Here is a 21,310-nt window from a genome sequence, read left to right as displayed (position 1 = left end):
AAATTATTAAAGAAAGATACGGTTGTGAATTATTATAGTCCTTATAAGCCTTCAATCCTTCAATGGAGTAAACTCCCAAATCATTCACAAAATTTTGTAGCCAAACTGCAACCAATTGCTTTAAAACATGCCACATACTCTACCTCCATCATTAAGGATGCTGTAATTGATTGCTTGGTACTTTTTTAAAACACAGCTCCTCCTACCGCAACAAACATATACCCAGTAGTGAACTTTTTATCATCCACATAGCCACCATAATCAACAACAGCATATGCAACTACATCAAGTGAGTTGGTGTGTCGATATGTTAACATATAGTCTTTTCTACCATGAAGATACTTGAAGACCTTTTTGGTTACTCTTCAGTGCATGAGAATGGGATTGCTTAAGTATCTACCAAGCACACCAACCGCATAAGCAATATTAGATCGTGAGTAAACTTGAGCATACATCAAATTGCCAACTATAGAAAAGTATGATTTCTTTCTCATTATATTTTACCACTGGTGCATTAATAGGAAAACAAATGTACATACAGAACTTTTTTAGAATTCTATTAATATTCACTCTCTGAGACAACTGTAATACATAATCAACCATATCTTGAAGAATTTTTACTGCTAAAATAAATCATGCTTCTCCAAGGTCTTTCATATCAAAGTGACTGAATAACATCTGCTTTGCCTCAGTCAATAGGTCAAAACCATTGGATGCTAGTGATATGTTATTGACGTACAATATCAAGAATATAAAACTACTCCCACTAATCATTGTATATATGCACTAATCAACACTATTATCCTCAAAACCATTATTGGTGACAATTTCATCAAGTTTCAAATACCATTGTCTCGAGCTTTGCTTCAATCCATAAATCGATTTCTTGAGCTTATAAACTAGGTTCTCATTCCTAATAGCTCGGAAGCCTATCCATTGGACCATATAAAAATCCGCATAGAAATTATCATTCAGAAAAAGAGTTTTGACATCCATTTGATATAATTGCAAGTCAAAGTAAGTATGAAAGACAAAATGATTCTGAAGGAATCCTTTATAGATACTGAGAAAAAGGTTTCTCTGTATCAATTCCCTCTTATGGCTAAACTTTTGACAATAAGTGAAGCTTTATATCTTTCCACTTGATCATTGGAGTCACATTTGGTCTAGTAGACCCATTTACATCCAATAAGTTACTACCATTTAGTAACTCAACCAAGTCCCAAATATTATTCAATGTCACGGGTGTCATCTCATCTTTAATAGCATCTAAACAGAAGTTAGAATGTGAACTGCTCATTGCTTTGTTGTAAGTGACTGGATCAGACTCATCTTATACCAAACTCATGTTCTTGCAAATAAACTGCATAGTCCTTGCATATATCATATCTTCAAATCCTCCATGACCTTTAAAGAGGCACATTAACATTGACTTCATCTCAAACATCTTCTTATTCCTCAATGGTTTCATTTTGATCAACCATTGGTAGCTCAACAATTGCGTCAATTATATCTTTGGCAAAACCATAAACAGTAGGAATGAATACACTTTCCCCTCTAAATTCAAGCTTTATTGGTATTTAGCTACAATAACACCAATACAATCCTCAAAATAAACTACCCTATCTAATTTAACAATCATGGTGTTGTAAGATGAACAGTGGAACTTAGAACCCCTGGATCCTATACGATAACCAATGAAAAAAGCTACTAATAGTTTTAAGATCCAATTTTTTAATTTGAAGATTATAGGGTCTAACTTTAGCTTTACAACCCGATACTCAAAAGTGATGTAAACTAAGCTTTTTACTTGACCACAATTTATATAGAATTTGTAGAATAGATTTAATTGATATTTGATTCAAAATGTCAGCTGCATTTTTTAAAGCCTCTCCCCATAAAAAAAATTGGCAAATTAGAATTTATAACATACATAACACCATATCCAACAATGTGCAGTTTCTTCTTTTTGCAACACCATTTTGCAAAGAAGTACCGACATTATATTTTGAGCTTTAATGCCACAATCCTGCAAATATTTTGCAAAATGAACTAGGTCTCTTCCAGTCTTATCATATCTACTATAATACTTACCACCTCTATTATACCTGACAGCCTTTAACTTTTTATTCTTTTGAAGCTCCATTTTGGCTTTAAGCTTTTTAAAGGCTACCAAAGAATCAGACTTCTCATGAATAAGCATAACATATTCATAATAAGAGAAATCATTAATAAAGATGATAAAATATCTGTAGCCTCCTTATGCAAATGATGTGAAAGGTTTATAAATATCTGTGTGAACTACTTCTAAAGCATCTACATATCTACCAATTTTATTCTTTCTAACTTTAGCAGTTAGCTTACCTTTCATGCATTCAATATAAGTTAAGAAATCAAGATTAGTGAGTATACCATCCTTCATCAATCTTTTCATTCTCTATCTAGAAACATATCCTAGATGTTTATACCATACCATAGAAAAATTGTTATTAATTTTGGCACATTTAGAAGTAACCACAGGAGCATCAATAGTGTTAATAGAAGAATTAACAAAAACATCATTATATAAATTAAGTTGATACAAATTGTCACATAAAGATCCACATTCAATCATGTTATGATTTTTATACAAAACAATTTTTCTATTTCCAAAATCAAAACTATAGCCACAATTATACAAAAGGGATATAGATGTCAAATTTTTCCTATTGAAGGTATGAAACAAACTTCTTGCAACTCCAAAAAGGGTCAAGTGGCGAGTTTCAACTTAATTATACCTATGATGTTCACCTTCCCTTTTGATCTATCACCTATATATACATGCTATATATTCAAAATTGGTTGGTCTTCTTTGGTTTGTCATTCCCTACAACAAATTAGTAACATGAATTGTTATTCCAATATCCAACCACCCAAGTATTTACAGGCACATTAATAATATTGATTCCAATCATATTAAATTCTAAGAAAACCAATACTAAGGAATTACCTTTCTTCTCTTGTTATGCCTTCAATTTCCAACAGTTCATCTTTTCATGACCAAACTTGTGACAGTAATTGCATTTTCCACTAAAAAAATTCTTTCTTTCCACCCATTGATGAGGAGCTACCTTTGTGCCCATCAGACTTGACACCTTGTCCTTTCTTCTTGAATGACTTAGATTTTTTACCCTTCTTTGAAGATTCCTCTTAGATTGGTTCTTATAATCTATTACCATAACAATAACATTTAACCTGTTATGCTTGATGTCATCCCTTTTTTTAAGAAGTATGGTTGTGATCTCTTCCAAAGTCTATGCAATCTTTTGTGCTATATTCAACCTTTTGAGTGTTATAGCTTGATCTAATGTGATCAAATTGAGATAGAAGGCTTTTTAATACTGTATAATTCAAAACGGTTTCACCCAAATTCATTTCTATGTCATTGACTTGTTATAAAAGGAGGAAAGCTTCAGTATATCCTCTTTTATGCCACTGACTCCATCATATATATTAGATGTAAACAAATCTAAAAAGTGGTGTTTCTCATTCTTGTCAAATCTAATGACTTTCTCGCTAATCACATCCAAAAGCTTTGCGGTAGTATCCTCATTTGGAATACTTGAATATATGAAATCATCCATATAATTCTACATAACCATCATGCAACATTTATTTTAGTGCTTCCAATTTTCATACAACTTTATAGCCTTGGCAATGCTCTCATTACTAGGAGTTAGTGGTGAATCTATCTCCAAAGCTAAGTCTAACTTCATAAGATTCAAATTCATCATTAGAGTATTTCTACGCCTACGATAATTAATCTCATTCAAAGTTATCATGGAACTTATTGGTAGAGTATTTCCATAAATGCTAATAGCTATAAAAGTAGAAAACATCATAAATGCATAATAAAATTATGTAAATGTTATCTTCCCAACCTTTTTATCCATATTATTTCAAATAAAATTCCTAGAGTCCTTGTAACACAAAGGATACCCATAAAGAGGCTAGAGACAAATAACCAAATCACCATAATCAATGCATTGAACTAAGTTATCAACAGGGTAACTCAGAACCTGGGATTCATAATAGTTATTCAACTTCCGCTAGCAAAGGAAAAAAAAAAAAGGGAGAAAAAAGTTTCATTGACAATTTCATAACATAGGCAAATTTTAGATTTACGACAGATAAGTACTTAAATATCCTATTTACAATGCCGACTTGTATAATTGTATTATTACATTGACAATTTCATAGCATGAAAAAGTAAAGTCTCACAAACACATGAAAAATTTCATAGTATGAAAAAGTTAAGTCTCACAAAAGGTCACTAGTTGACATTCATACCATTATGTTAACTATGGCATAAAACCTAAACCAAAAAAAAAAAAAAAAAAACATATTTGACCAGGGGCTTGCACCGGTTATCATCAAATTCTCATTTAATCATAAAAAAGAAAAAGAAAAAAAAAAACCTCTTCATTTCAATTGAAAAAATAAAAAATGAATTTTCAACAAAAGTCATGTCTAAAAAAGTTCAAAAAATTAACAATTTGGGGGGGAAAAAAAAACAATTTCGGTACTCACTGTGGTAAGACAAAGAACTGGCACACTCACATAGATATAACCTATGAACTTGTTATGTATGCTTTGAGACCAATCGATAAAAAATAGCATGCTGTTAACCCAACAAAATCAATAAACTTTTTTATATGATTATTTAATAATCAAGCATGCATGTTTTCCCAAGATCAACATACCAATTCCATAAGCATATATCATATTTTAGAAATTTAAATAATTCAATTACATGCCTAAAGTAGTAGTAAATGAAGAAGTTATGATCTGTAACTTGTATTTCAAAAAACTAGAATTCCCAAATGAATTGAAGTCTGCTCTTTACTGTCAAATTTTCTCACATAGCTCACCAAGCCATAAGCATGATGGCCACCAAATTTTAATGAACCTTTATATAGTTTTTTAACACACACATATACTTGACACATGTCCACATATATGTCACAATGTACACATACACTTGACACATGTTAACACATGTCACAGTTTACAAATAAACTTGACAAATGTCACAGTTCCATAATATTATAATAAAATAATATAAATATATATATATATATATATAAAATAATGTTTAGAAAAAAATTTGTGATACTTATCTACTTAAGTTCACAATGGAGCTTAAATTGAAAGAGAAAATTGATTATTTGGTTTGATAGGTCAATCAAAGCATTATAAGAAAACAAACCTAAAAAAGACTTCTTGTAAATATCAATAAACAAAATGTCCAAGTTTATTATTGGAACGTAGAGATAAATTAGTGAATTATATGATTATAAACAGTCTACATAAAAAAATTCTAGCATTAAATATTATGCTCCATCATATAGGTTGACCCTTGAAGAAAAGTATAAAATTTATCATAATCCACACTAATTTTTTGAGTGGCTCTTTGGTCTTCTGTTCGAGTTTTGTCTTCTTTACTATGAATGGCTTCTTATGAGTATTGGCTTGAAACTTCATTTAAAAATAGTAGACAGAAGAACAAACTTTTCTGCAGCACTATCCTTTTTTATTATCAATTTGATCACAAATTCAACACCACAAAAAGGATTTCATCTAAGAACTTTCATATCAAGATGAATCTTTGTACTGGCAATTGAATGGCTTATTCTGAATACAACCTTGAGACCAGTTCATGAAGTTTTCTTTTGGTTTGAAACCTTTTAGACATTGGCAAACAGGGCATTTTCCAATGATACAGTTTCCATAGGCACCACAAAGAGCATACTAATCACAGTTATCCCTTGGCACTGTTGCAAACACATCCCAACTTTGAGCCATCGCATTCCAAGCAAGGCTTGATATTGAGAAAGAGAAAGGAATTAATAAATAAGGAAAGGAATGGATCTGCTGGTTGACTTGCTGTGCAAGGAAAATTATACCCATTAGGAATGGTTGACTTCTACATAAGGATTTAATTTGAATTATTATTTGTGTATAGAAACTTTCTTAAGACACTTCTTAAAGGCCTTTTGTATCCAGTCTTATTGAGTAGTCTACCTCTTTTGTATAAATACCACAGTATTCTTTCATAAATATATACAAGTATTATAAACCTTGTCAAAACTCTTCTTCAATTTCTTCATGATATCATAGCGGGTCTTTTTTTTTTTTTTTTTTTTTTTTTTGTTTCTTCTACATTTTTCTTTCTCTTCCTGCATGTTTGACTATGGCTGATTCAGATCCTATTCTAAAGCTTTCATCTATTCCTTTGAATGGATTTAATTTCATATCTTGGTCAAGGGCTGTTACTCTATCACTTGGTGGCAAGTGAAAATTGGGTTGTATAGATGGCAGCCTTAATTGTCTAGCAACAGATAACGCCAAATTTGAAGATTGGATAGCTACTAATCAACTTGTTAGATCATGGATCTTAAATTCTATGGATCCACAAATTAGTGAAATATTCACCTATTCAAAATCTGCATGAGAGTTATGGGAAGCTGTCATAGAATTATATGTTAACAAAAACAATGCTTTTCGCGTTTATGAATTAAAGCTTGAGATTGCAAAACTAAAACAAGGTGACAAAACATTTAGTGAACATCTTGGCCATCTTAAAAAATTATGGGACGAATTGAATCTATATCGTCCACATACTACAGATGCAAAAACGTTGCTGCAGAGAGCTGAGGAAGGTAAAATCTTTGCTCTACTTAGTAGTTTAAAACCTGAGTATGAAACATTGATAAGCAACATCCTTATGGATGTTACACTCTTTCCATTATCTACTGTGTGTTCAAGCATTCAACAAGAAGAAATCCATAGGCGAACCATGAACGTGACTGAACCAATCCCAGATGTAGAAACACATGAATCTCATGCTTTGATAACTGAAAATTTTAATAAGAAAATTTTCCAGTTTCAGAAAAGAAAGATCATTCGAGATACAAAGAAAAGAAGGAACTCTTCTAATGTGAATATTGTGGTAAACCCGGACACACAACGGATTGATGGTGGGAGCTGTATCCACATCTTAAATTAAGTTTTGAGAAAAATAAAATGGATCATGCTGCAATGGCTGATGCATCCATCTCTAAAAATCGAATGAATCAATTCAGTCAACTCTTTCAACAATTTTGTAGACCATTACTGAATCAACTCCTTATTCTACATCATCTACTCATCTTTTAGGTAATTTGCAAGCCTATTTCACTTCTTCTCCTAATGTCTTTTCATGGATTATTGATTCTGGAGCTACAGATCACATGATCAATAATTTTTCGTCTGTATATAATTTTACTTCAAATCATAAAGTTTTTGAAGCCAATGGTTCTGCAGCTCCTGTCATAGGAAATGGAAAAATAAGTTTCTTTCCTCATTGTCCCAATTCAGATGCTTTAGTTGTTCCATCTTTCCCTGTTCAACTTTTATCTATTGGAAAGATAATTAATTCCTTGAGCTATAATGTTATTTTTTCTCTTACTGGTGTCATTTTTCAAGATCAAAAAATGAAGAGGAAGATTGGTAAGGGAACTTACTATAATGGATTATATCTATTGAATTCAAACCTTCCTGAAAAAGCCTGACATATAAAGAGTGTTAAGGAGAGTCAAGTTTTACATAAAAGATTTTGCCATCCATCAACTCATGTTTTATAGAGTCTTTTTCCATCCATTGTTGTTGAGTCAGATGTTTGTCAATTCTCTAAACAATCCCGTTTACCTTTTCCTAAGTCTTCTTCAATTTCAAATCAATGTTTTAAACTGATATTCTAATTTATGAGCCCAGCACCTGTTGATTCTTATGATGGATACAAATATTTTATCCTGTTCATTGATGACTGATCTAGAGCCACCTGGATCTATTTACTAAAATATAAAACTAAAATAGCTTCAATATTTCAAGAATTTCATAACATGGTGACTACTCAATTTGATGCCAAAATTAAATTGTTTAGATTTGATAATGGAACAGAATATACCAAAGGTCTGTTACCTGAATATTTACGTAGCCGTGGTATCATACATCAGACTAGTTGTGTTGGAACCCCATAATAAAATGGAGTGGCTGAGAGGAAAAATAGATATATTCTTGAAACCACATGTGCGATCATGTTTCAAATGCATGTTCTAAAGAGATATTGGTCCCATGGTGTCCTCACTGCAACATACTTAATTAACAGACTGCCTAGTCGAGTGCTTAATGCCAAGTCACCATTAGAAATTTTGAATAATCGTAAACCAAATATATCATATACTTGTGTTTGGTTGTAGCTGTTATGTGCACCAACAGGCAACTCATCGTGATAAATTGGATGCTTGAGCAATTAAATGTGTATTTCTTTGGTTATTCCTCCACAAAAAAAGGATATATATGCTACAATGTGAGTAATTGAAAAATTCTCATATCATGTGATGTTGTTTTTGTTGAATCAAAATCTTTTTTTTCAAGCTACAAAAGATTTAGAGAATCAGTCTCGCGGAGAAATTATTAGATTTGGTACCTCGTCCAATTATCTCAACTATAGAAATAGAAGCAACAAAGGATGGTCATGCTACGGTACAAGAGGATGTTGTAGAACCAACAATAGAAGAGGCTCGAGGTGAAAATAGAAATGCTACAGAGATAGAAACAACATCATCACCATTACCTCAACGTAAATCAAGCAAAGTGACTCATCCTCCTGAAAGAATGAAAGATTTCTTTACATATCAAAGTGTTTCTTATCCTATTGAGACTCATTTGACATATGATAATATCTCTAAGTCTCATGTATCTTTTTTAAAGGATATATTTGGGAATCATAAACTAAAACTTTCAAAGGATATTTTCAAGAATCATGAACTAAAACTTTCAAAGAGGCTAATTCTAGTCCTATTTGGAGGTAAGTAATGAAAGAAGAATTATAGGCACTTGAGGACAACCAAACATGGGATATTGTTAAACTTCCACCAGGAAAGAAAATAGTTGGTTGTCGTTGGATATACAAAATTAAATTTAAAATTGATGGATCCACTGAACGACACAAGACCAGACTTATTGCAAAAGGTTTTACTCAGACCTATGGAGAGGATTACACAGAAATGTTTGCTCCAGTTGCAAAAATGAATACAATTCGAATTCTTCTCTCGGTAGCTGCAAATCTAGATTGGAAGTTATTTCAAATGGATGTTAAAAATGCATTTCTTCAAGGTGATTTTATAGAAGAAGTCTACATGAGTATTCCTTCGAGTCATCCACAAGAATCCAGAAATGGTTGGCTTGTAAATTAAAGAAGGAAATATATGGACTTAAACATCACCTAGAGCATGGTATGCCAAGCTCAGTTTCTGTTATGCAAGCAAATGGACTTAAAGGAAGTGCTGCAGATTCCTTATTGTTCATTAAGGAAGGTACTTTCGAAATCACTGTTGTACTGGTATATGTGAATGATATAATAATTACAGGTGATGATCATTCTGAAATTCTAAAACTTAAGGACTTGCTGCATAAAAGATTTGCTATTAAATATTTGGGAGTATTAAAGTATTTTCTTGGGTTAGAAATTGCTTATTCAAAGAAAGGCATATTTCTTAATCAACGAAAATATGTGTTAGATTTGGTGCAAGAAAATTGGAATCTAGGAGTCAAACCAATAAACACTCCTACATACAGCAATAAGCTTGATAATGATGGTGAATTATTTCCTAATATTTGACAATATCAAAGATTAGTTGGCAAAATAATCTATCTTACCATCACACGTCCAGATATAACCTATGCAATTAGTCTAGTGAGTAGGTTTATGCATGCACCAAGAGTTAATCACATGGCTGCAATTCATAGGATTCTACAATATTTGAAGGGATCACTGGGAAGAGGCATTCTGATGTGCAACCATGGTCACTATTCCATTTTAGCCTACACTGATGCAGATTGAGCAGGTTGTCCAGTTGATAGAAAATCAACAACAGGATATTGTACATTTGTTGGTGGTAACTTGCTAACATGGAAAAGCAATAAGTAAAATGTGGTTGCAAGATCAAGTGCTGAAGCAGAATATCATGCTATGGCATCAGCTACTACTAAAATTATTCGGCTTAAACGTTGCTACAATATTTGAGCTGTCATACATCTCAACGTGTCAAACTATTTTGTGACAATCAAGTTGCTATTCATATTGCCTCAAATCCAGTTTTCCATGAACGCATAAAACATATTGAGGTGGATTGTCACTTTGTTAGAGAAAATGTTTACAATGGTGTTATTAGTACTCCTTTTGTTTGAAGTGGTCAATAACTTGCCAGGTATCTTCATAAAAAGCTTATCTTCTATTAAGTTCCATGAGATTTGTCCAAGTTGGGCTCTGTTGACATCTTCGCACCAACTTGAGGGGGAGTATTGACAGAGAGAAAGGAATTAATAAATAAGGAAAGGTTCTGTCTGAATGGATTTGCTGGTTGACTTGCTGTGCAAGGAAAATTATACCCATTAGGAGTGGTTGACTTCTACACAAGGATTTAATTTGAATTTTTATTTGTATATGGAAACTTTCTTAAGACACTCCTTAAAGGCCTTTTATATCCAGCTTTATTGAGTATTCTATTTCTTCTGTATAAATACCATAGTATTCTTTCATAAACATATGCGAGTATTATAAACCTTGTCAACACTCTTCTTTGATTTCTTCACCTGAGCTCCCAAGTAAGGTCTCCAGGAGAAGGGTCGTCTGAGCGCTTCCATGATACTAAATGCCCTAGAAGACCAGTTTTCAGGTCCCATCCCAGCTTCATACATGGTAATAATGTATCAAAAGGATAATCAAAACTCTGCCACAAATACTTCTCTGAATTCTCATCTTTATCATCTCTTACTCCTAGATTTCCACAATCCAGAAGTTGTAATATCGGGTTCTGGGTAGGTTTAGTTGGGTATAGTGACCAAACAACACTACTCTTCTAACTGAGAACAAGCTTGCCTGTGCTATTTATCATCAAAATACCAGATGAGACATTGATTGGATTCTGCCGGTTTGCCAACCGAATAATAGTTTTAACTGGGATATCCTTGTACCAGATTCCCATGTACCTGTTTTGGGAACTACCTGGACTGAAGAAACCCAGTTCAAAGTTTCCATCCTTTGAAACTAAGAAATGGTGTCAGCAGCCATGGAGATATCAGTGAAGAAGAGAAATATTAAAATGGTACTCAAAAGTGCAAGAGAAAGAATCCCTATTTCATCAAAATCTTAGCCAGAGCTCTCAGCTTAGAAGCTATTTAAGCACACAGTGGAACATTCGAAAGGAAATAAAGTCACGCTGATGTTATACCTTCACTGTTTGGCCAGCTGAAATTCTACGTCTCAATAGTACGCTAGGAACTTCTAATTAATTCAATACTTAAAAGTAAGCAATGGCAAGCAAAATTTATATACATATATACACACACGTTGACGTTCAACAAAGGAAGAACGCGTTCGTTGGGAAGCGAAAATAAATGAGGGACTTTTGACTTCATGATGAAACTAAATTGTACTAAATTACATCAGTTGGATATGCCGTGTCTTTTTGGATGTATTTTCTTCCATTCTTCGTCACCGTCCAGCACTTGTTTTTGCATCATTTTTCTTTGTTTGACGGCTTGTTTACATCATCTTTTATTCCTTTAAAAGGAAAAATTGTATGGCGGTAAGAAATGGAAATTGTAGAAAATAAGTTACCATATAAAATAATATTACTTCTTTGAAATGTTCCCCATTAAAAAGATACTTATGTATATGTTTATTAGTAATTGATTATAAAATGGTTAACTTGGTATAATTTCCCTTTTTTTTTTTTTTTGAGAAAATTCTTGTTTTGATGGAACATCACATGAAACGAAATCTGGTGGGTTAAAAATTATTTCCAATTGAGTCTAAACTTATATACCTAGGTTTATGGCTTCTCCAATTAGGTTATTGCTGGTGTTGGTTTACCTTACATGTAGCTCGAGGCTGGCAAGTCATCCAATAAAAGTAATAAAATATAAGGCCGGTCAGTGAATCTCTTAATTAGGCAGATATTTTGGGTAACAACATGAATTTAAATATATTATTTCTCTAAGGTTTTAATTTCTGATTCGGATTATTATTGTTTTTAGCATGCTTTATTTTGTTTGGCAAGCACACTACTTGTTTGAGGAAATTCCTCACAGAAGATGCAATTACAGTGAAAATCAACGAAAATCTTCTATTAAAATCTCTTTGAGTACCCGGGTAAAGGTTTTTTCTTATAAATATATATATATATAAATTAGGTGACAGATGAAGCCGAGTACTAACAATTCAATGCTTCTTTAATGTGATTGCATGTTGTCTCATGGGTAAGGTCAGAGCCAAAATTGTGACAGACATTGACAAGGTCTATGAGTCTAGACTGTATAGTGGTTTGATTCTGAGCCCTATGCTAGACTAATATCAAGACTTGTATTGATAAGCAATATGTTGATGTACATATTAGGAAAACGAATACTATCTTGCATCTAAAATACTTATGGTTAATTCATTGGTTGAAGATATTTCCTGCTTGATTGAGGAAGAATCTGCTTCAGATGAATGTTTGCCTATAAAAAGCCTCGGTTTTTTAGGCCGTGGCAAAGTTTTTTCATCACCTAACATGAGAATCAAAGTTGACATACTTGGTCTGTCTTCAGGAAGCTTTTGTACACATAAGAGGCTAACATGGATGCAACGTAATACTTCTAATAGAGTGCAAGAGTCCCTGAAGCATTCATCTACCAGTTCTTGAGACCTTTCTTCTTCCCACAATTTCCACGCCTAATTACATTTTGAAACATGAAGTAATTTTCATTCAACAGCTTACTATTATTAACAAAAGAGAAATGCAGAGATTGTTACTCACATATCCAACAAGGTCAAGGTTGTCACCATGATGATAAAATCCTCTATTTTTCTTTCCACTTATTATCTCTAGCATTAAAATGCCAAAACTAAAGACATCGGATTTTACCGAGAATTGACCATCAATAGCATATTCTGGAGCCATATAACCACTGTAGAACATGACAGCAACCAAAACACCGTCAAATAAATTTTAGAACAAAAGAAGATTAAAGATAAGAGAATGTAATGTATTCTATCAACTTACAAGGTTCCAACCACTCTTCTTGTGACTCCTTCTGTTTGATCTCCTCCAAATGTTCTTGCCATTCCAAAATCTGAAATTTTTGGGTTCATCTCTTTATCAAGTAAAACATTACTCGGTTTAAGATCTCTATGTATGATTCTCAATCTGGAATCTTCATGAAGGTATAGAAGCCCCCTTGCAACACCAAGGATAATGTTAAACCGTTTTCTCCAATCTAAAAGTTTGCCTTGTGCTTGATCTGGAAAGTTTCTCATCTAAGTTATAAAGTTTGAATACTCAAATGGAAAAATTGAGTTTTGAACCTATGAACATAAAAGTGAATATAGTAACAAAGGATATTAGGGGTTTAAGGTATTCGAACCAAATATATAAAAGTCCAAGCTTCTGTTGGGCATGTATTCATAAATCAGCAATTTTTCTTCACCATGGATGCAGTAACCAAGAAGTCTTACAAGATTTCGGTGCTGAAGCTTGGCTATTAGTATAACTTCATTCTTGAACTCATTTGGTCCTTGTCCAGAGTTTGGCGAAAGCCTTTTCACTGCAATCTCTTGCCCATCCATGAGTACACCCTGAAAAATATGTTTGTTTAAAAGAGAAAAAAATAAAACAATAGAAAAAGAAACAGCTTTGTATTCTAAGTATCTATTTTCCCCAGATTCTTATGCAGCATTTTGAACATTTACCCTGTATACACTTCCAAATCCACCTTGTCCAAGTTTGTTGTTGAATGAAAAGTTATTAGTGGCACTAGCTATTGTAGATAGCTTGAACAAAGGCAATTCCAGATCCTCCTCCGGGCCATTGTTGTTCTGACCTGTTGTTCCATAGATATCCATTTTCTCTGTTGTAGGCATCGAGAAAAAAAGATCAGCTTCTCTTTGTGCATGAGAAAACAGGGGGAAAATATTTATGTATTTGCGTAAATACATAAAAAGTGAAACTTAAAAAAGAATTAAATAAAATTGAGCCGTGATAATCTCGATTTATGGTACAGGAAAAGAAGCATACAAGACATGCTCTAGGTCAAGCCACCAGGGCAGATTTTAGAGATGCATCAACTTTGACCCACTAACCAACGTTCTATGAATTCATCAAGTACCCAATGAGTCTCAGATCTTGATAATTAACCTCAAAATCCAGACGCTATTATCATTGTTCATATGCTGTGATGGACAGAGAAGTAACATACCTTTAGACATTTTCCTGTTTTTTCGAATGTAGTAGGCAGCTAACAGCAGGCCCGAGACAGTGAAAACAACAGCTACAATAATCACTACAATCTTAACTTTGACTCCATTTTTCGCTCCTTCATGGTTGAAATCCAAAGGGCAAAGCAACTATAGTTAAAACTTTAGCTAGATATAAAAATAAGAGAAAAACCTAATGCAGGGAATAAGAACTTGAGCATAAAAAATAAAATAAAATAATAATAATAATAATAATAATAATAAAGCCCATAATAAGAAAACACAAAACCATAGGCCAAGCAGAAGATCAATTCAGAAAGCTCAAAAGTAGCAAACGAAAAAGTCTGTCCGTACCTAACTCTGAATCAGGCACTCTAACATACAGATCCTGGCCACCACCATTCAAGAGACGCCGAATGTCAATTAGATCACTAAGCCAGATAGTACAGGCACTGCCTCCTTTGGCATCAGAACTTGCAAAAGCTATACAAGAACAGTTGCTCAAGCATTTTGCCTTGCATTCCTTCATATCCATACCTTGACTGACCCAACCATTTTTGTTATCTGGCAATTTCAACCCAACATATTTTATAAACCCAGTGTTTTCCTGGCACTTCAATGGTTTATTTCGTTCACAACCTTGTGTATAGTCCCTTTCTTTCCATTTTTCTGGCGAAACAGGTTTAAACCCTTTCAAACATTTGCAAACTTGTAATTCATTGATGGTACAAACTCCATAAGCGCCACAGAGTCCATAACTATCACAGACATCTGCTGAAGCTGACAGAGAGACCCTCCTTGCTGATAAACCCACGGTCCCAATAGGACAATCAAAGCTTTGCCACAAAAAAATTCCAGAATTTCCATCTTTCCCATCTCTCAGTACCAGGTTTCCTGAATTCAGGAGCTGCAATATGGGATTCTCAGATTGTTTTGAGGAGCTGGAAGACCAAACAACGGTAGTATTCTGACTGAGAAGGACGGCATTGGCAGAGCCATTTATCATCAATATGCCAGATGAATCATTGATGGGTTTATGCACATTTGCTATCCATGAAACAGTTCTAAGTGGGATTTTCCTGTTCCATATTCCCAAGAATCTACTGCTGGAATTAGCTGGGCTAAAGAAACCCAGTTCAAAGTTTCCATCTTTAGAAGTTAAGCCTCTGCCATCACTGATGAACTGGGCTTGAGTGATGGCATCAACAGCGGTTGAGAACTTGAAGAAAGAAAAGAGCAAATGGATTCCAATGAAAGCAAAACAAATATTGTCCATGCTTTTACCATACTATTATATCTTTCACACTGCAACTTGTAATAAGTCCCAACCACGCGAAATGGTAGAAGAAAGACACAACAATGGAGGGGTTTAGGAAACGCAAGGAATGGACCAAATCCCCGAAGTACACGGCTAACTGACTTTGACGCAAACCCACAAAAAGTTGGAGATTTTTCTTTTTTCAAGTTCCCTATTGATTAGCGAGTAACATATTCTTACCATCATCATCATTGTTGGGAGACCACTTCGGCTATTTTGGGAGCCCGTGGTGGTGGGTATGCTTGGACCAAAAGTGATTTATCATATATGGGCAGTTTTTCAACCCAAATAAATAAATAAATAAATAATACTAATAATAATAAATAAAATATATGGGCCGATGGAATTACGGTAATATCTTTTCGGGTTTGAAATCACACCATATTGAAAGATGAAATGAGGACCTGACTTATTAGAAGACAAATCAGTAAATAGTTGGTTAATTACATTTCATGCATAAAAACTTTTGTGGATTACGGTTTTCTTTTTTTTCTTTTTTTTTTTTGTGGGTCCCAAAAACATATATATTGTGGTTTGGTTTGTACTCTTTCTTTTAATAAATTTTCACTCCACATTTTGTCAAAAGTATAATTTGGAATCGGGGATAACCATTGTCCATGGTCATGGGACCACAAGGCAATTATATCTTTATAAGTAGTCAAGGTCGCATTGGACATTTTCAAGTTTCCATGAAAAAAGTCAAAGACAACAATTTAATGTCTCCTCTGCTTTCTAGTGGCACCAAATAATTCCGCTAGCTTTGTGCACAGGGGTTTGGAATTTTATGTTAAAAGATATTTCTAATAGTATAATAAAAATGATACTTTGGGAGCAATCCACCAAAAAAAAAAAAAAATAAAAAAAATACTACTTTTGAGGAGCAAATCAACAAGATAATAATAAAAAAAGTACAAATACATAGGAATATCATTAATATTATTATGGTTCATGAGATTGTTAAGTACCATTTGGATCTAGATTAGTTTATTTGTTTATCTTTATTTAGCTGTTTTTTTATTTATTTTATATTACTGGAGCTCTCTAGAATCCCATGACTTGGAATGATGTTGATTCAGCTTGGTAGCATTTAATTCTTTACTAATAAAGTCAATTTTAGCAATTAAAAAAAAACAAAAAAAAAAAAAAACTGAAAAGTACAACTAAACCACTGTCATGTATGGTTGTCTCGCTTATTGCGTCCCTTTGAGCAAAAACAAATACTATTTTTAATCATCACAAGGAAACAAGAAAATAAAATTGAAATTACAATATATCAAAAACTGCATGTTGCAAGCTTATGATAATATGATCAACAGATCCTTATCGACCTTCAAGTAGCGTAATGGTAACTTCGTTGGCAGAAGGCGGTTGTGTAGTTGATGCAGAATCTCCTGTATTTTGGCCTAAACAAAATCCAGGTTCTGTAGGCTGTGGTAATGGACGCTCACTTCCTAACATCTGAACTACAGATGACATTGTCGGCCTGTCCTCGGGACGCAATTGCATACAAAGGAGACTGATTTGGATGCTACGCAGCACTTCAGATTCAATGCAAGAGTCCCCAATATTTTCATCAATCAGTTCTAAAGGCCTTCCTTCTTTCCACAATCTCCATGCCTATAACAAGTAAACAGTCATTTTGTTTGCATAATATACTAATAGCAATAACATTTGGTTCTTAAACTTACATGTCCAATAAGGTTAAGGCTTTGGTTCATATGATAGAAGCCTTTACTTCTCTTTCCACTTATTATCTCCAGCATTAATATACCAAAACTAAAAACATCAGATTTGATGGAGAATTGCCCATCAATAGCATATTCAGGTGCCATATAACCACTGAACAAACATCACATAAACATAGCATGTTAGAATATAAACAGAACTGGACTAGTAGAGAACATTTCATGTCAAAAGTACTTACTAGGTTCCAACTACTCTGTTCGTGTTTCCTTCAGTTTCATCTCCACCAAAAGTTCTAGCCAACCCAAAATCTGAGATTTTCGGGTTCAACCCAGTATCAAGTAAAACATTACTTGCTTTAAGATCTCTATGTATAATTCTTAATCTGGAATCTTGATGGAGGTAGAGAAGCCCCCTAGCAACCCCACCGATAATGTTGAACCTCTTAGGCCAATCTAACAGTTTACCTCGAGTTTGATCTGGAAAATTTAAGTTTGAGTAAAGGACTTAGCATTTGTATTAAACCTGTTAATCAACCTCACTAAGAATATATAGCTTCTTATGGGAGACAAACCAAAAATGAAGAAGTCTAAGCTTTTGTTTGGCATGAATTCATAAATCAGCAAGTTCTCTGCTCCCTGAATGCAACATCCAAGAAGCCTTACAAGATTTCGGTGTTGAAGTTTGGCGATTAATATTACTTCATTTTTTAATTCCCTCAATCCTTGTCCAGAAGTCCTTGAAAGCCTCTTCACAGCTATTTCTTGTCCATCTGCCAATCTACCCTGAAAATTCATTTTTATATTGTTAATATAAGAAGAGGTCCTCTGTTTTTTACCATCCTCATGGTAGCATATTGCAAACTCACTTTGTATACAGGTCCAAAACCACCTTCACCAAGTTTGTTGCTAAGTGAGAAGTTATCTGTGGCACTAGCTATTACCGACAAGTCAAACGATGGGAGCTCCATGTCTTCCTTTTGTCCTTCATTTCCTTCACCTAATTTGCCATTAATTAAACAAATAAATAAATAATGAAAGAAGATGGACTTCATTCAAATGTTAAATTAAATTAATTTGATCCACTTTATCCAGGCTTACCCTTGAAGAAAAGTAGAAAATCTATCATAATCCATACTAATTCTTTGAGGGGATCTTTTAATTTGTTTAGTTGGTCTTCTTTTGATTTTGATATATTTTTTTTTTACTGTGTGTGGCTCTTGTTATGAGTTTCAGCCTGAAACTTCATTTAAAAAATAGCAGACAGAAGAATAAAGCTTTCTACATAGACTATCTTTTTTTTTTTATTATCAATTTGATCATACATTCAACACCACAAAAAGGACTTCGTCTGAGAACTTTCAAAGAGGACCTCCATCATAATTTCATAAACCTATTAAGACTTTATAAAACTTTATTTCAATTCCCATGCATACTGTATTATCTGCTTGCTTTGTACTCCAATTTTATATTCACGAAATTATTTTCCAGATAATTGGAAATTCTCAATACCATGTGATTTCACTAAACTATATAAATTAATTTATGTCACAGAAATCTGCAGAGAAAAAAGTACGTAATCTTTACCTTCAAAGTCTGTCCTCCTCCTCCTCCAAATGTAATAGCCAACTAAAAGCATTACAAGTATTAAAGCAGCCGCAGCCGCAACTATTACTCCAACCATCCACTTCTCATCTTTCGCCTCTTCATGAATGATTTTGAGACAGCAAGGAAAAAAACTAGTCACATGGAGTAGAGAAATATTGAAAGAAACTTCCAAAATCAATATGAAAGTTTGTAACTTCAAAACAAGGAAAAAAAAAAAAAAATGCAGAAGGGATTTCTGTACAAGCACAAAGCAAAAGTAATCTCATTCTCATACCTAGTTCTGAAGCAGAAACCCGAACATAAAGATACTGTCCTCCACCGGGAATCTGTTTGATATCGATAAGATCACCGAACCAGATGGCGCAGCCACTCCCTCCTTCTCTAACATCTGTGTTTGTATAGGCCATGCATGTGCAGTTGCTCAAGCATTTGGCTCTGCACTCCTTGAGATTCATGCTCCTATTGATCCAAGTATGTGTGGTGTCTGGCAACTTTAGCCCTTCATATTTGGCAAACCGATCATTGATCTGGCAGTACTTTAGTGGCTTGTTCCTAACACACCCATCAGACCAATCATTTGTGTTCCATTTCTCTTCCAATTTAGGCCTGAATCTCTCTAAACATTGACAGAACGGTGAGGCACTGAGGACACAATTTCCATTGGCACCACAGATGCCGTAACTATCACATTGGTCTCTTGGAAATCCTGCATAGAGAGTCCATTTCTTATCCGTTTCTGACCATATCAAGAACTGGCGAAGAGACCTGCTGCTCGTCCTGTTCAAAACCATTCTTCCAATCAAAGAATTGTTTACCATGTGGATTATCGTGTATACCTCATCTTCATTGGAGATAAAACTGAACTTCAAAAGAGGAAGTGATTTTGTGGGTTTGCCACTGAATTGAATACCATTCCATGGTCCACTTCGCAAGAATTCCTTTGAGCCCATCCACATTACTGGCTCAGGAAAGCTATGAAGCTCCATTTCCCAGGTAAGGTCTCCAGGGGATGGATCATCTTCACTCTTCCAAGATGTTAGCCGCCGATTAAGGCCGGTCCTCAAGTCCCATCCAAGTTTCATCCCCGGTAACAATGTGTCACAAGGATAGTCAAAGCTTTGCCACAGGTAGTTCTGTGCATTTTCATCTTTCTCATCTCTCAGGACAAGATTCCCAGAATCCAAAAGCTGAAGTATAGGACTCTGAGCTTGTTTGGACGAGTTTGTAGACCAAAAAACAGAGTTGTTGTTCTGACCCAGAAGAACAAAATTGCTGCCTGTGGTGTTCATCTTAAGTATCCCAGATGAATCGTTGATCGGCTTGTCTCGGTTGGCCACCCAAACAACTGTTTCTTCTCGGATATTATTGTACCAAATTCCCAAGTAGCGGTTCTTGGACTTGCCGGGAGAGAAAAAACCCAGTTTAAAGCTTCCACCTTTGGAAACCAAGGAGGACTTTCCATCTGAAATGGAGTGGGTTTGAGCGATGAGATCGACTGCAGAAGCGGTTTTGAAGAAGGAAACGAGTGTGAAAGTAGTGAGAAACAGAGAAAGAAGGTTTTCCATTGATGACCAGGATGTGGTAGCTTGCGAGTTGGAAGTGTGATAGGCAGTGATATTGTCTGATTAGCAGGGAATACAGGCCAAACCAGACGGCGTTGACTCGTGACTTCCATTGGGATAGTAAGTCAAAAGTTGATCTGTGGCGATATTTTTCCAACTCCATTAACAGCAATTAACAGTGATTTGGAGTGGCCCTTGTTAATATCAACCAGTGAGCAGAGACAATTCACATGTTAGGTCAAATTCATCCCCCCAAATAGTGCGTAATTGGACCATAGAATTCAGCTCCACTTCGAAACTCATATCGCTATGTAAAACATGGTATATATTTTTTTCAACAGCACTTGTCATGGTCTTACATATGGATGTCCCAACGACAAATATATAATAAATAAATTTGAAAGGAAAAATTGAAGAAAGGAGCTTCTGGTCATTTTACTCAAAATGCAGTGCAAGATGAAGTTACAGTCGTGCAAATAGCAGCACTTAATGAAATTGGGCTATTAACCAACTTGGGCCTTCAAATTTTCTAGGCCTTTTCAGGTTGTAGGCCGAATTTAAAGGGCTTAAATGATTTAATTGAATTAAATATCATTTTAACATATGGTGCTTCTTTATTTATTTATTTATTTTTACTTTTTTGCTATGCGCTCTGGCATCCCTTCCCCTGAAGATTTGAACCTAGCTTCCATTGGCTGGGCTGTGGTGTACTAACCACTGAGCTTCCACGCGAGCCTATATGGTGCTTCTTTATACGCGATCAAAATTATCACATCTACATACTTCTCAATTAAATTTACTAGAAACCTCTTTTATTTTT

The 21,310-nt window shown here is 34.3% G+C and overlaps 2 protein-coding genes across 4 annotated transcripts in view; both read right to left on the bottom strand.

Moving 5' to 3' along the window:
• LOC107430800 (G-type lectin S-receptor-like serine/threonine-protein kinase At4g27290) overlaps positions 1–15,888 on the bottom strand; it is a 30,248-nt gene extending 14,360 nt beyond the window's left edge. For 2 of the 3 annotated variants that reach the window (XM_060819158.1, XM_060819160.1), the window contains exons 1-2: positions 14,675–15,882; positions 14,323–14,439 (exon numbers count right to left, since the gene is read on the bottom strand). In XM_060819158.1, the coding sequence (XP_060675141.1) occupies positions 14,323–14,439; positions 14,675–15,596 (1,039 nt within the window). In that variant the 5' untranslated portion in view covers positions 15,597–15,882. Of the gene's footprint in view, positions 1–12,248; positions 12,800–12,884; positions 13,036–13,130; positions 13,369–13,491; positions 13,703–13,816; positions 13,975–14,322; positions 14,440–14,674 lie in introns of those variants that run through there. The other variant, XM_016041664.4, reaches the window with a different exon arrangement.
• Positions 15,889–16,793: 905 nt separating this feature from the next.
• Positions 16,794–20,823, bottom strand: LOC107430761 (G-type lectin S-receptor-like serine/threonine-protein kinase At4g27290). Its single transcript, XM_016041638.4, has 7 exons — positions 19,203–20,823; positions 18,908–19,024; positions 18,190–18,320; positions 17,896–18,106; positions 17,563–17,800; positions 17,327–17,477; positions 16,794–17,255 (listed from the first exon to the last, which is right to left on the bottom strand). Exons 1-7 carry the CDS (start codon positions 20,491–20,493, stop codon positions 16,959–16,961), a joined length of 2,436 nt encoding a protein of 811 aa, XP_015897124.3. The 5' UTR covers positions 20,494–20,823; the 3' UTR covers positions 16,794–16,958.
• Between the last annotated feature and the right edge of the window lie 487 nt (positions 20,824–21,310).

The sequence above is a fragment of the Ziziphus jujuba genome, chromosome 1, assembly GCF_031755915.1.
Source record: "Ziziphus jujuba cultivar Dongzao chromosome 1, ASM3175591v1".
NCBI classification, from domain to species: domain Eukaryota; kingdom Viridiplantae; phylum Streptophyta; class Magnoliopsida; order Rosales; family Rhamnaceae; genus Ziziphus; species Ziziphus jujuba.
Note: the sequence above shows the minus strand (reverse complement) of the source record. Positions and strands in the feature narration are given on the sequence as shown.

Coding starts and splice junctions, on each gene's coding strand:
- LOC107430761 (XM_016041638.4), bottom strand. CDS start 20,493: ATGGAAAACCTTCTTTCTCTGTTTCTCACTACTTTCACACTCGTTTCC. Junction 19,025..19,202: donor GGTTTCTGCTTCAGAACTAG/GTATGAGAATGA, acceptor TCATTCATGAAG/AGGCGAAAGATGAGAAGTGG. Junction 18,321..18,907: donor GAGGAGGACAGACTTTGAAG/GTAAAGATTACG, acceptor ATGGCAAATTAG/GTGAAGGAAATGAAGGACAA.